Source organism: Nyctibius grandis, chromosome 1 (genome assembly GCF_013368605.1).
Source record: "Nyctibius grandis isolate bNycGra1 chromosome 1, bNycGra1.pri, whole genome shotgun sequence".
In the NCBI taxonomy this organism is placed as follows: domain Eukaryota; kingdom Metazoa; phylum Chordata; class Aves; order Nyctibiiformes; family Nyctibiidae; genus Nyctibius; species Nyctibius grandis.
Window position 1 is genome coordinate 75,691,945 of NC_090658.1, and position 15,684 is coordinate 75,707,628.

A 15,684-nucleotide genomic window follows, 5' to 3' on the forward strand; every position below is an offset into this window, starting at 1 on the left:
CTGGTTTGAAGGGTGGGCTCTCAGCGGGGGAAAGCACCTGGGAGTGAGGGAGAGCAGAAGCTGCAGGTGCACTCCAGGTGAGGGCGTCTGCCAGCCTCGGGCAAGAAAAGGCTTCCTACCTGGAACTGAAACCTGCTCAAACCAGGAAATGAAAAGAAATATTCAAGCTGTCCACGTCGGAGACTGCTAAGGGAACAGGCAGGTCAGCTTGGTTAATCATTACCAAGACAGACTTCACAGACATTCACTGCTGATCATATGACAGGACCTCATATGCGATAAGAAAACACCCATCCCAAGCAGTAAGAGTTGAGAAGCCTTCCCTGCTTAGATGGTCTGACTGTATTGTTTTGCTGTGGGAGAAGAGACTCCACGCTCCCCCGTTGTTCCCGGAGCTCAGCCCAGCACAGCTGTTGTGTTGCTTTCCTGTTCCGAAGAGGAAGTGAGAAATTCCCTCCACATGTGCTCCTGCACTTGGATACTCAGGTTTCACTCCCGATCCAGGAGCCGACTGTAATGAGCTCTCAGTGGGGCTCAGAGAGGAGCTTCCAGCTGTGCCAAGAGTTGTTTCATTTTGTGCCAAAGAAGGAGGGGGAGAGGAAATCCTGCAAAAAGCTAAAAAGTCGATGGTGCAAAAATTGGTCTAAGGGTATCACAACTGGGAAAAGTGAAAGAAAAGCAGAAGCAGAGGAAAGCACAAGGAAACAGGATGGGAAACTTTTGTCAGAAGCATTGTGCCTGTTTGGAGCCCTACATCCCGTGCTTATTCTCAGGGAGAGATGGTGAGCAGGATGAGAAAGTCGGCCAAGTCTTCGCAAACCTTGCTGTGGTAAGGCATGACTTTCAAGCAGGACAGAAAGATGGAGACAGTAAGATAAAAGAGAGACCTTTACCTCCACTGCCGGGCCAGCATCTGGTGAATATTTGCAGATTTGTGGCACTTTTCGACTACGAGGCTCGCACTGAGGAGGACTTGAGCTTCCGAGCCGGCGATAAACTTGAAGTGCTGGATGCGTCCCACGAGGGCTGGTGGTACGCTAGGCTCCTCCTGCCAGCAGGGTCAGTCTGTCCTGGCTACAAGCTCCAGGGCTACATCCCCGCCAACTACATAGCTGCTGACCAGAGCATTGAAGCTGAGCCGTGAGTAACCCACGTAATGCACATCACAGTCTCTTTCCTGTTAGGTTAAATGGGTTTGGGGCAGGAGGTGACCATCTTTTCTCTTGCTGAGTAGTACCCTACCACACACAACCTCCAGTGGTCCTACCAATAATAGCACTAGTTTGTGTGTACAAGGAAGAGACACCGTGGTCACAAGAAAATCAATTGCCAAAGGCAGAGTGTTGAGGGTTTTGTTTAGGTTTAAGTCATTTCCCTCTGATATACCCTAATCACCTGTTTAAGAAGCATCTGGGAATACCAGGTTGGTTACTACTGTAATGGTTCATTATTTTTATTTGTATAACAGTAAGTGTGTGTCAGATGCTTCCCAGAGAGTGAAAAGATATGACCCCTGCCCCAAACTGCATTCAGCCTAGCCAGCTGCAAAGTTATCAATTAACCAGAGTTTCAGGAAGCTACCTTTACACCTTTGCATCTTCTTACAAATGATAGGTGAGTCTCTAACAGAGAAGATTTTTATGGTTTCCTCTAAAATATTTATTTCTTCTCTGGAAGCAAATATCTACTCTCAAGACAAACTTAACTGGAGTAAGTACTGCAAAGGGCAAAAGAGTGGATATAGCAACAAATTGAATTTGTTAAACTTTCACAGAGACTAATTATGCAGCCCATGTTTTCCTGCCCCTTCAAAACAAGTCCAATCTTATTTACTATTCAGAACTAGAGCAGAAATCACACAAATCAGTAACTTGGCTCCCTAGTGAGGATGAGTAAGGTCTGAGTCAGCCTGGGACACAGTTATTTATGTGTGTTGCAATCAGAGACAGCCTTTGCTGAAATAGGTCTGACTGCAGTTCCAGAGGTGTATTTTGGCAAAAATGAACAGTGTGGAAAGAGACAGCAGAAATGGCGTTCATTATTAGTCTCAGAATTAATTTTGACTTTAGAGGGATGATGTTGCAGCTTTTCAGTTAAATCTCATTTGGACCTGAAACATCATCTCAGATCTGATCTGCCCACCAGACTGCCCAGGGCTAGGAAAATTGGCTCAGATATGATTATGCCAGTCTTTTATCAGCTGTAGGATTTGTGCTAGAGGCATCTTAGGGCAACTGTAAGATTCCTCTCTAACCTGAAGACCTTAATTTCCGGAGTCTAACCAGCTGTTTCTATTTCTGTATTCCAGCAGACAACCCTTTCAATGGTCATGTTCAAAAGAATTCTTCCAATTGCTGAAATTAATCTGCAGGGAAGGCATTTTCTGAACCACAAGAGAAATGGTGGTGGGGTCTAATTCAACTCAGCTTGGCCTTTGCTCTCTTTCAAGAACTAGTTTTATTACAAGTCATCTAAGATTTCTGCTTGCTGTTAACACTTTGAAAGTAGTTTTTCTCCGTTATACAACAAAGTCTCAGCTCTTAAAAGTCCCTTTTATCTTTCTATACCTATAACATCAAATACTGAGTTAACTTTGACAAAGTGCATTGTTGCATAACCTCTGGTTTTCTCTGGCTACAGAATCGATTTTATTTTATTTTACTCTTTTTATATACCTCTCTCCCTTTACTAATATATACTAAGTTTGGCAAAAGATTTTTCTTTATAGATTGTTAACAGATGAGGAAATGGAGAGCTTATAAAGCTCAAATGAAGTCATTCCTCCTAAATGTTTGACAAGTTTTTAGTTTCGTACCAAAACTAACCTGGTTAAACATGTTGTCTTTCCTCAGATTTCCTCCTAAGTCAGTTGGCTTTAGTGATCTTCAACAAAAATAGGTATTCAAGACTTTCTGCTTTCAGGCCACACAGAAATCCTTTCATGTAACCATAGACTAACTCAGGTTGGAAAGGACCTCTGAAGGACAGTTGAACCAGTTGTCCCAACCAAAACATGGCCAAAATAAAGTTATACCTATTTGCTTAGGGCCATTTCCCATTAAGCTTTTCACCCTCATGGTGAGATTTTTTTTCCCTTGTATCCAATTGGAATATTCCTTGCCACCATTTCCTCCAAGATTTCCCTTTCACCCACCCTCCACATTTCACACCTCTGTTATCAAACTGAAACAGTAAGAGCAACAGGAATGCTGGTGTTTTAAAGAACTAACCCTTGTTTTCCCTAGAGTAAAAGAATGAGGGTGAAAAAAGTTATGTTAATGTCTCTCTAATTAAAATTCAGTGCTTTAATCATATTCTCTGCCTAAACTTTAAATTTAACTTCCTCCATCTTTCCATTTTGATTTTAATTAGCTCTCTCCTTTGGTGTTGACCAATTGCTCATGGCCATGATACAGACATTTGTGGTAACAGGAAAAGTTTTTGTTGCATCCTTCCATCCTTTATACCAGTCCTTATGGTCCCAGCACAGAACTGACAAAGAATGGAAGACTCACAATCTCTATCACATGTCAACCTGCCAAGATACATGTTTGTTGTTGTTTATGCTTTGCCAGTCAGAGCTGATCAACAGTCTTTGAGCTAGTTGAAGGCACATTCCATAGCACCAGCTAGCTTCTGTATGTCTGCAGAGAAAGTGGGAGTTTTAGCTTATTTCTAGACTGTATCTCCATCTTATTAGGTCAAGACAAACTGTCTAAACTGTTCTGGGAAAAGGTACGACTCTTAGGAAGCTTGGGAAGAAAACCAAACTGGCCATATTCTTTAGCAGTTGATTTCAGCGAGATTGTATATAAACGTTTTAAAATATTGTCATTCATATATATACATGGATACTCCATAAATTCACTTAAATAAAGGGACAGAGAGGCATGAAATATTCTATATGTCATGGAATGACTCAGAGATGACAGGGCCACAATGTAACTTTAGCCAATATATGCTTGAAAGCTGCACACAGAGCAGTCAAATTCCTTCTGCTAATCATTTCCGTTTTGCCTGTAGCCTTCAAGATTATTAACAACAAAATATATCTGGGCCTTTTATAATCAACATTTTGACATGGGCTGTATTGCAGAGCCAGTTAGATAGAGATCGGTAAGTCCATCTGTCTATTCTGGCAGATGATAATGTTAGGTAATTGCTTGTTCTCTGCAAGTGCTGCAGCAGACCATTTTGTCTCCTTGCTGAAGTGTCTGTGAGTTTTTTCAGAGAGAAAGGCTTTTTTGAACTTTTCTTTAGTAAGAAAGAGAATGAAGTAAAGTAAGAAGGAAAGCGAGAAACTTTTCTTGTCCTCATTTAGATAACAGTTTTTCTTGCTGGAAGTCTGTTTGACTCCATCCAATATAACTGAGATAGTGCTGATAAGGTGGATCAATACCTGGATAAAAGGGCAGAAAGGATTTGCAATGTCTCCAGTCTGGGGAAAACAAAAATTAAATACTATTTATAACTAAGGGATTTTTTGTGTATCCTTGGCTATCAGAATGTTCAAGCTGAACAGAGGAAGAACGACATTTCTTTACTGTGTTGCTTTCCTCAGACCAAAGTTTATTGGAAGAAATTGTACGCTAAAATTGAAGGGAGACTTCACTTATATTATATTTTGCAAATATATTTACATTGTATTTATATTATATAATGTAACTAACTTATACCAAGAGTAAACACTTCTTATTTGCGCATAATATCTCAAAAAAAGTTTCTCTTGCTTCCTTTGGCTTGAATGATCCCTTCCAGTGTGAATGACTTGGATGAAAGCAGTAACATTCTGTGTGAATAGGAAAAGGGGGGGAAAAAGGTAAATCCATGGCTTGTGTTCTGCCTGCTGCATCACTGTAGTCTTAATGTGTACTGCATAAGGTTAGATATGTCCAAGAAATGCACACCTGCTACCTGTTTTGTACAGACTGAGTAAACAAGGACCTTCATTTTTCTGTTTACCAGTAAAGCATCTTCTCATTGCTGATCTTTTCTAGCACCTGCAGTACTCCTTATACTATCAACAACCTGTCAGGGTGAAGGGATTATGCCTAGTGTCTTCGGAGACAGGTGTGTGCTCCTGGCCCTACCTGGGATAGGTGGGACAAGGCAGCTGGGGGGTGAAAGCTTTTGTCTAGCAAACTGTAGTCGCACAGTGAACATTCACTTCCTGAGGAATTAAATCTGTAACTACAAAAATGTTGTTTTACTTAATCTCTGACCAAAAGCAGACACATGCTACGTTAATGATAAATTAGCAACTGTAAGAACACTTGGTTCTTTTCTTCACTTCGCACCACAAGTAGCAGTCAAATTCACAAGCCAGACAGATTTTTCATTTCTAAGCAAGTTTGAGTGAGGTTGTATCTGCCACATCCCATGATTTTGGAATGCTCTTCTTTCTGGATTTAGACATATAACATTTAGAAAAAGAGAGACAGTCACACGGAGACACAGTCACATAATTTACCTCGTATGTCCAGCACAGGATGATCAGAAACAGCAATTCGACTAACACCAAAATCTGGATTAAAATATATAAACTTCCTTGCCAAGGAATGTGACCTTCCTGTCTCTGTGCTCTTTCTATGCCTGTTATTCTGCACTATAAACAGGAACCATAGTAACGCATCAACCTGCCCTTATTTTATTACTGCCAATTGTTTTAACTAAACAAAAAAGCAAGATAGTGCAAATTGTTATGGACAACAAATACAGCCCAGCTGTACAGTTAATTTTAATGAAGCAAAAATAAAAAAAACCTCCACTGTTGGAGTGACATGAAATCTTTTTTTCTAGAGGAAAGTTGGGAAGTTGGAGCGTACTTAGAGGGGGCTCTCGCCTGCCATCTTGATGGACCTGTTGGCTGTTTATTGAAAGTCAACTTCATTCCATGTGTTTATCCCAACATTATTGACACAGGACTGCTGTGCTGAGGGAAGTAAATCCATGCAAATTCCTAGCAGATTAGGTCAAAGAAGATCACAGCAATTACTTTTGCCGGTTTCAGAAACGTTCCTTATTTCAGAGAGATTTCTTATGTAGGTATTTCCCAGCTGATAGAAACCGAGCCCCAGCCCTAATCAATAAATCTTCACCAGTCAATTCCATGATGACCTTTTTAAACAACTCTTTGAAAGCAGAAGTGACTTGTAGGTTATTTTTGTCGATCTCCATAATTCCTTCACCTTCTGTGGCCTGACTCAGCTTTAACTCTTTCATACATTGACTGAATCTGAGTTACTATATATGAACAACAAAGCATTCCCTGGGCTGAGTTGTTTCTCCCAGGCAACTAGCGATAGGACAAGAGGACATAGCCTGAAGCTTTGCCAGGGGAGGTTCAGGTTGGACATTAGGAAGAATTACTTCTCAGAAAGGGTCATTAGACATTGGAATGGGCTGCCCAGGGAGGTGGTGGAGTCACCGTCTCTGGATATGTTTAAGAAAAGACTGGACATGGCACTTAGTGCCATGGTCTAGTTGCCATGGTGGTGTCAGGGCAATGGTTGGACTTGATGATCCCAGAGGTCTCTTCCAACCTGATTGATTCTGTGATTCTGTGATTCTGTTTCAGACTTTCTGCAAAGTCAGGCTTGTGGGTTTTCTTTGGTGCATGTGGGTCATTTTTCAAAGTGGTATTTAGAGCCAAAATTTCTAGAGGCTCTTTTTAAAGTGAAAACTTTTAGATTCTGCTGAACACCTCAGAAAACTGAATGTAATCTGCTGTGGTTTCTGTGTCCTCCCTCTATTACAGTACAAACTCCTGAGGACACCACCAGAATCAGCAGTAACGCTCGTACCGAAATGAACTTGTAAAAACTGTTCATTGCTAACATTACTACACAAAGTAGCAGTAGGTTGTTCTCACATTCTTGGAACTTAAGTACAAAAGCTATTCTCATACAGTTTCTGGTAGAAAAGGTTTCTTTATCACCAAAATATGTATTTATTGGAAATCACTGAAATACCTGTATACGAACTCATATAAAATTCAATTATTTTTTCAATGAATATACTTTATGTATGTACATAAATATACTTTATGTATGTGCTTTTGTTTGTGCGTGCACACGTACACACATGCACATAAAGTTTAGAATGCTGGTACTTGTAAGACCATGTAAAACAGCCCTGTGAGACAGGGTGTGTATTGCAAGGGCAGAAGATCAACTTTTGTTGTTTTTTTGACCTTGTGTTCATAACATCTCAAGTACCCAAAGTCTGGAACTACCATTTGTGTTTTGGAGTACCTCTCTTGAATTTAAATGATTGAGTTTCCTTCTCTGGAGATATTCAAAACCTGCCTGGACACGACCCTGTGCAACATGGTCCAGGGGAACCTGCTTTGGCAGGGGGTTGGACTAGATGATCTCCAGAGGTCCCTTCCAACCCTATCCATTCTGTGATTCTGTGTTTCTGTGAATACTAGAAAAAGACCATGAATTTAATCACTTAACTTCTTTAGTTGTGGTTGAGCATTCCAGTGCTGTCTTCAAGCACATCTCAAACTTTGTCTTAATTTTTGCTTATTTCTTAAATATGCAAAGATACACTGAACACAAAAGGACATGGTTTACAGAACTGTGAAATGTCAGATTTTGTCAAGTGCCAGCAGTATTTAGACATCCATGTGTATACTCATGTCCAGAAAATGTGTGTGTCTGCTCAGAAAGGTGGAAGGAATTATGGCATTGTAGATGAGCAATGCAAGTTCATGCAAACTTGTCTAATTTAGGTCACATATTTTCTGGCATTGTGGTTTTCTAAATATACAATATTGTCCATTCAAACTCTGAGAAATGAAGAAATTTCTTCTTACCTCGTCTTTATTTGAAATTAGTGTGTACCTTATACATTATAATCATTATATACTAGTTTCCATTACACTGTTGCTAAAGATTTGTCAGTGAATCATGTGAAGGCCAGAAACAATATCCTTAAAACCTGCAAACATAGCCAGTTAGCTTTTCTTACAGCGCCATGAAACCCAGGTGGCATTTAACCATGCCTCTTACAAAAACAAAAACCATATACTGGTCAGAATAACTCAATAGACCTGTTTGATGTTTTTTCTTCAGACTCAGTAGGAATAAGCCTAGATTAGTTGGTTTGGAGCAATGTTGTTGGCAAAAACATTTGCCAGGTATTGTACAGTGGTTACTGTTTCCTCAATGGTTGTATTTGATGGCTCTCTGCGCAGCACAATGCAGAGCCATGCAGAGCTGAGTGATCTCTGAGCAGGTTTAGAACTGAAAAACAGTAACCAACAGTTCAGCCAGGCTAAGAAGTCCTAAAGCGGGGCTGATTTTAAACAAACTAGGTCAGGTACCTCTGTGAAGAATTATTTTGTAACATGTAAAAAGCACTGTTGGTTATAGAAGGCTTTGGGACTTTCTTTGTGTAGGATCGTATCTGTACTGGAGAGACTAAGTCATAAAACATAAGAGAGACCCTACGAGGTCAAACCTATGGCCCCTCTAGCCCCATTATTCTGTGGGCACATGCCCACCCACTTTCTTTGATCTGTTCCCTTTGTACTTCACCAGAGGCTGGAACTGTTGTGTAAGCAATGTCAGATGGTACATGACTGCCATGTCTAATTACGGACCTATTGTCAAGTCTGTTTAGCAAAAGCATAGGTGTTGACACTGCACAATTCTTTATTTCTGTCTGTAGGCAAAAAAAACTCAAAAAAAACCACGCTCAAAATAAATAGTCACAAAAGGAAATGGTAGCGCTACACAGGTCCCTGTGATATTCAGCGACCGGTCCTTTAGAGACCACACCTGTCCGCCCCATCTACCCTAAAGCACCTGGGTCAGCCTGGGCTGCAGACCTCAGTGACTTTACCCTCACAGATTTACCCATCAATTCACTTTGCTTCCTACCAAAGATGCAGAACTAAACCCAGGATATGTCTTGTCATTATCTTACAGATATTATCTTCCAACATGAGGCAATAGCAGAGATGCCTCGTGCAAACATTATAATAATGATACAGCCTTCCAGTAGCCTAGTTTAGACAACACAAAATTTACCTGCACTTTAATTTTAAAATAGATTAGTAATGAAAATATGCTTAAACGGGATTCAGATGTTTTTTCTGTAATAAAATGTTTTGTTCCTTTTCAAGTTAGGCAAGCAAAGTATGCATAGCAAAGGAAGAATATAATTTATTAGGTGATATTTAAAAACAGACAAAATATTATTACATATTTACTGCTCCATCTAAGAGGAAAAACAATTTTTGGTAACTTTTTAATAGTATTATGTGGGACATATTTGAAGACCCTTATTGCATTAGAACTTTAGATTAAACGTAGTTAAATTAAGTTTAGAAGTTTAGATTAAACGTAGTTAAATCTTAGATTAAACTAAGATTAAACTTCTTAGTTAAGAAGCTTATTCTTCATGGGAGTTTTCTTAAATGTTGACATTCAGGTTTGCATCTCCTAACTGCCTAAGAAAACCATAAGAGTTACAAGAAATTGGAATGGAAATCTACATCTTTGCAGTTTTCAGTTCTCCAGACATGCCTAGAATTCATCTGGAAATAGCTTTTCAGAAGATCACAGAATCACAGATCAAACAAAATGTTGACCACAAATGCATTCCTTTTCTTTGTCACTTAACCCAAATAGAAATATATACAGTTTTTCCATGCTGGTACACTTATCTTAATCAATGAAAACTGGAAAAACAATCTTCTGCCCTTGCAATACACACCCTGTCTCACAGGGCTGTTTTACATGGTCTTACAAGTACCAGCATTCTAAACTTTATGTGCATGTGTGTACGTGTGCACGCACAAACAAAAGCACATACATAAAGTATGAAAAACAAAGCAGTGAATTAAATAATAATTGATGGTTCCAGAAAGGATTCCACTAATTGACATTTTCATTACTTCTATGAAGACTACTCTATAATCTATAGTATTTTACATTATAAATTTATCTGCAGTAACATTGGTGAACATTTTCCCTTAGCTTTCTCTCACTAAGGAGATATATTGCTAGTTTCCTAAAAAATTAATAACATTTTTCTGTATTTGTGGCACAAATGATTTTGTAGCACACTTTTCAAACCTCATTGAAAAAGAAGAGAAAAAAAATACCTGAGACTCACATGTGGGAACGAATATATAGCATGAATTTCAGGAAGGATTAGAACTCACAAAACTCAATCTTCCTCTTGAAACTATTTTTCAGTTAGTGGAAGTCTCTGTAAGGATATATGGAAGGAGTCTCTGCTCCTCTAAAGGTATCTGGTCAAAAGAGGCATACACAAGAACATGCAGAGACCAACCTGAGGGACATGTGAGAAGGGAGCAGCGATCAGGACAAGCCTGCCCAGCCACACTCACTGATAAGGGTATGTGGAGTGTGGGAATGTTTGTTTTTCAGTAAGGTTATCTGACTGAGGACCTTGCCAATAAGGAAAGGGAGGGAGACAAACACACAGAGACACCAAACCTGACTGATTAACATTAACGAAGATAATAACCGGAAACAAACACGGTCAGTTGCACTAACTGATGGTCTATCAAGAAACGTCAGGCAAACCCGGAGTTTGCAACTGATAACGATGCAAACCTGGGCGCCCAGTATGGTGGAGGGGCATATGTGGGGCTATGTCAAGTGATGAAGCAAGGTCTGGGGAAAAGGGATCAGGGAGGAGCACAGAGGAGGTAGACAGAAAGGCGTATAAAAGGGGCTGTTGATATGTAAAATGGGGCCGGTCAGCACACTTGTCTGGCTGAGCCCTGCGCCTTCTCACCACACTCTGTCCTGTCTTCTCATTGAATCCTTTCTTGACTATCTCTCTGTGTAACCTTACCCTCTGTCCCATGTGTGAGTGCTGCAAGGACTAAGTGCCAGCTACTGGGGGGTCTGGTGTGACTGGGTACTGAGCCAGCAACTGGGGTCAGAGTTGGGGTGTAAGTGACCGTGGCTTGTGGTGTCAGCTGCTGGAGCAAGTAGGGTCTCAGTGCCAGATGCTGGAGTGGGTGGGGGTCCCAGCCACCAGCACTGGGGAGAGTCTTGAAACCAGCTGCTGGGGAACAGGTGTGCACGAGGCGCATGTGGGTAGGAGAGGCTGGGATCAGGGCAGCGTTGTTGGCTGGAGAGACAGGCTGTGCCAATATTTGAGGAGGGGATCTAGAAATGTGTGTGTGCTAGTGAATCTAGAGAGAGAGAGAGTGTGTGTGTGTGTGTGCCATCACTAGTGACATTCTGGCTCTGCCCGCCGAAAAGGAGGAGGGGACTGTGCTTGTGTTTTATGTGAGTCCTGTACATGGGTGCCGTTGAAGGCAGTGCCTTGTCTGTGGCAGTCTGTGTGACCGGCTGCGTCAGTGTCCTGTCTGTGTGTCTCTGAGATACGGGCTCAGCTTCGCCGCTGGTTGAACCAGTAAATGGGAAAGCGACAGCCATATCCCTCAGCATGGGCAGAGACCCTGTGTCCCCGGGCTGGGCTCCAGCAGACAGGCAGGAGGTCCCTGGGCTGAAGTGGCTGGAGGAGGCAGCTACTCCTAAGTCCACTTAGTGGTCTCCTTTACCTTTACTTCAAAAAAGAGTCTTGGCTTTCTGTTCCGTTTATTGTATACTTTTCCCAAACTCCTACAGATTTACGGATGTTTAGAAGTGTGTATGTATTCTCAGCCACTGACATAGATGAACCAGTATAATTTTTATCCATAGAAAGTCACCTGATTGTTTTGCTGTTCCAGAATGACAACTTGAGTAACTTGGAAAGATAATTATTATTTTTCTGAATACCCACAAGGAAAGAAAAGAGAAAATGAATTCCTGTTCTTTTTACAGAGCTAAAATGTTTGAAAAATCATGCAGAAACTTCCTTTGATGCTGACATAGCTTTCTGACAATGGTGCTGTGATTTCTTACGAAAGAAACCATGTGTATGGGTCTTGGGCTGATAATATACAGACTGATATGGAGTTTGATGTGCTCCAGCTTTACTTCTGGAAGTCAAAGGTGTCTTTACTGTGTCACCTTTCCCATCTGTCACCATGTGAAAGAACCGTTCTGTCCTTTGGCTCAGGGTCACCTGGGGGTGCCAGTCTACACAGTTCCTTTCTGAGTCCCTCTGGTGACAGAGTGAACTGGTTGTTCTCCACTGAAAGTTGACTTGAGAGAGGTCATGAGTCTGCTCAGACTGCTGGCAATAGGCTGAGGAAGCACGTGCCCAAGTGAATGTCCAAGAGATACATTCACAAAATGGATGGAGAGATCTGCTCTGCCACCAGCATCCTGTGCAGGCAAGGGGAGCTTTTTGCTTCTGAGAGTTTCTGTATTACTTCTGTACTGAGGTGAGTTTCCCTATGAGAAAAGAAAATAATTTCTCAGGAATGTTTTTCTCAAGAAAATCAATTGAGTGCTTTTGGAAGCTGTAATGGTTTAAGTGAATGTATGATTGAACATTTCTCTTGTCCTTTTGAGTTGCCCTTAATGTTAAATCAATTGATGTTATTAGTGATCTCCCTACCATGATAACGTTAAGGCTACCTCAAGGTTTCAACTTTGTTCCTCAGTTGTTATGAATAGCGGAGTTATTGCTGCTTTTAGAGTGTATTACGTCAGTGTATCAGTACTTTTGTTCATATACCTGTTAACAATGCATACAGGTCCTACTAGCATTGATGCAAGATTTTACAACACTGGAAGACTCTGTGTAGCAGAAATAGGGTCTGAGGAACACATTTTAAGTTTTTTTAAAAAGAGGTGACTATATGGCTGTATTCACACCCAATGTCCCAAAGCAATGCCCATTAAAGCCAATGGTAGCCTTTCATTGACTCCAAAGACAAGTTGTTTTAGAACCAATTTTAAATGCAATGAAGTCCTTGTCCAGGTACAGAACCACTACTGGGAACAAACTTTGATGATTGACTTCAGTCTCTTAAATTGGAGAAATACCAGGGACTTACGTAACTAAAACACCACAGAAAAGGTAATATGATATCCCTTTCATCTACCATTTATTTTCTCATGTAGAACTTCAGAGCAGATGAAGTAATACAGCATGCAAATGACCAATATTGTGGAGAATGAATGGAAATGTTCAAATTAATAATGCAAGAGTGAAGTGGGGGCTCACGGGGTGAGATTTATTTATGGAGATTTCTGCAAATTAACTCTTATCAGATTGTGATTTGGTTACTGGTTTATTAACTTTTGTTCCTATTGTGCAGTGCAACTAGTATTGGGTGAGCTACACTAATTTACAGAGCTCACACACTTGGCCCTCTAGTACTATCCCTACAGGAGAAATAGTCATTTCCCAGTCATTACTGTGTGCAAGAATAGCCAAAGGTGTGATGGTTTGTCATCCTGAAGCAGACTCAGAGCAAATTCATTTCCATGTTTGCAGCACAGTCAACTGCTATTATCAACTATTGAAAAATTAATGTAGTATTATGCATAATCTCTTGCAACAGAATCATACGACAGTACGGTTATGGCCTATTGAAGTACTTACCAAACAGGTTTATAAACAACATGTCAAGGATTTTTTAGACTAATGTTCAAATAATCTTTGTGTTTACATTTAAAAGTGAATTTGTTGTAGACTGGAAGAGGAAATGTCTGCCTCTGTGGTGGGTTTTACCACACTGGCTGTTGAATGTACCTTATCCAAACAATCCCACGCAGTTACTTACCGTAAAACTCCCTATAGTCCTGGCAGGCCCTTTCTTTAGGGCACAGGTTATTATTTCTAACAAAAACAGTGGAGTAACACAAAACAAAGATCTTTTAGACCAAAACAGACTTTAGAGGCTCAGAGTCCTTTTTGACACATCTGCTGCCCTCTTCTCACGAGCTAATAATCTGCTTCAGTTTCTTCAGCTAGGTTCCCCCAGTGATTTGTTAGTGCACACTGGGGATCTCCTTTTGGGTCTCAGATATACACAAGGTCAGTCTGCCGGGGTAGGTGGATGTTTCACGTTTCATACGCTTACATTGCAGTCATTGGGATTGTGTGGAGTAACATACTATTCAGTGTTAGAGTCAAGTTTTTGGCGAGTAGTAAAATTAAAACACTTTTTTTTTTTTTAAAGGCACTAAGCAATATAAGTGTGGCAAATCTAGTCCTTGAGTTTAGATGTATAAAGCTTTTTTTTTTTTTCCTGGCAATAATCTACAATTTGCTATCTTGCTAAAAAAGAAATGGTAGCAAAGTTTCTGCCTGCTTTTGGTGGTAGCTCATATACATTCAGTCCCAAAAGGATTACCTCTGTTGTAACAGTGGTACATTCTCCAAATTACTGTATGTAAGCATCTGTGCACCTTGTGTATGCCAGCAAAATAGTGACTACGGTTTGTTAGATAAATAGGTTTAAATTGTGTCATTTTCAGTAAAGATCTCCTGTTTGGTGGATGAATGTATGATCACTTGTGTCCTAATGCCAACACTTATGACCAAACAAGTACGGAAGGAGAGAATGAAATAACGAGACACATTGCTGCTTCTTTCTTCCAGGAGAAGGGAGCTGTTATTTCTTTTAGCTTTATTTTTGCTAAAAAGAAGAGTCCTTCATTTCAGTTTTGTATCAAATCAAAACATTTAACCTGGCCTTAAACAGAATGAAAGATATTGTTTGGTTGTGTCTTGTTTTCAGATAACTCAATCTTTTCTGAACAAAATTAAAAGAAAAACTGCTTATATTTTGAGGAAACTGCATTTGAAAACAGAAATAAAAAAACCTTCACATTTGAAAATTTTTCAAATTGAGCACCTTCACAAGTTAAGCTATAATATTTTGTTAAGGAAGTGTATAGAGATGTGTAACTTAATTTTGTTTCCCCTTTTTTTTTTTCTGTTGACAAGAACATTAGCAAAATGTTATCCAAAAGCCACGGGCAAAATGGGATCTGTTATTTTCCAAAACTGTGTGTTTCTCATTGTAACGGTTATTTAAAGAAAAATGTTGATCTAGAAATATCGAAAATACAGTGGAACTTACAGTGTGCTGCTAAGGAAAGACTGTCACTTTCCAACATACAGACAGACTTCTACATACCTACATTTAGTTTTTCACAACTATTCACATGTTCTATGTTTTCCCCCGTGGAAAGAAAACCAGGCTTATTCCACCCACTGTCATTGTGAAGAGACTCAGAAGCTCCAGGTCCCACACAGAGTGCATACGGATAGTCTCCATTTTAGTTTGTGATAAGTTATTCAACAAGGATCTGAGCAATATACATGACTCACATCGTTTACGTATGAAGCAAATTCATTGTGATTGCGAAAGGTTAAGTGTGCTGCCCTACATAACCATCCCCGAAAACCTGAATTTCTAGTTTCACTTGGAGGAAACTAGTTTCTGATTATGGTAAATAAGTAATCAGAACTGAGCTGTGTCACTGTATATCTATGTTTTAAATGATTTTTTGTTTCAAGTGTTGTCCAAGTCAGGTACTTTCTGCAGTGTGTTAAGATTTTAACTGATTTACTTAGGTAGATATAGATGGCTGTTGTTATCTAAACATTTTTTTAAAGACTTTGTCTGACTCACTTGTCGCTGATGGTACTTTGGTGAGTAAGGTTTAAACCAGTACGTTTAGCAGTGGCATCTACTCAACAAATACATGATGAAAATGAATGTTAAAATGTTCTCTTGGCAGTAAAAACGTGAGAGGTGTGATAAAGTAAGAAAGG

The 15,684-nt window shown here is 40.0% G+C and overlaps 1 protein-coding gene across 1 annotated transcript in view; it reads left to right on the top strand.

The window, feature by feature from the left end:
• Window positions 1-709: 709 nt before the first annotated feature.
• Window positions 710-15,684, top strand: part of FRK (fyn related Src family tyrosine kinase) — a 52,785-nt gene continuing 37,810 nt past the window's right edge. Inside the window, exon 1 of the mRNA XM_068396259.1 lies at window positions 710-1,140. Coding sequence (XP_068252360.1) covers window positions 710-1,140 — 431 coding nt within the window. The remainder of the gene's footprint in view (window positions 1,141-15,684) is intronic.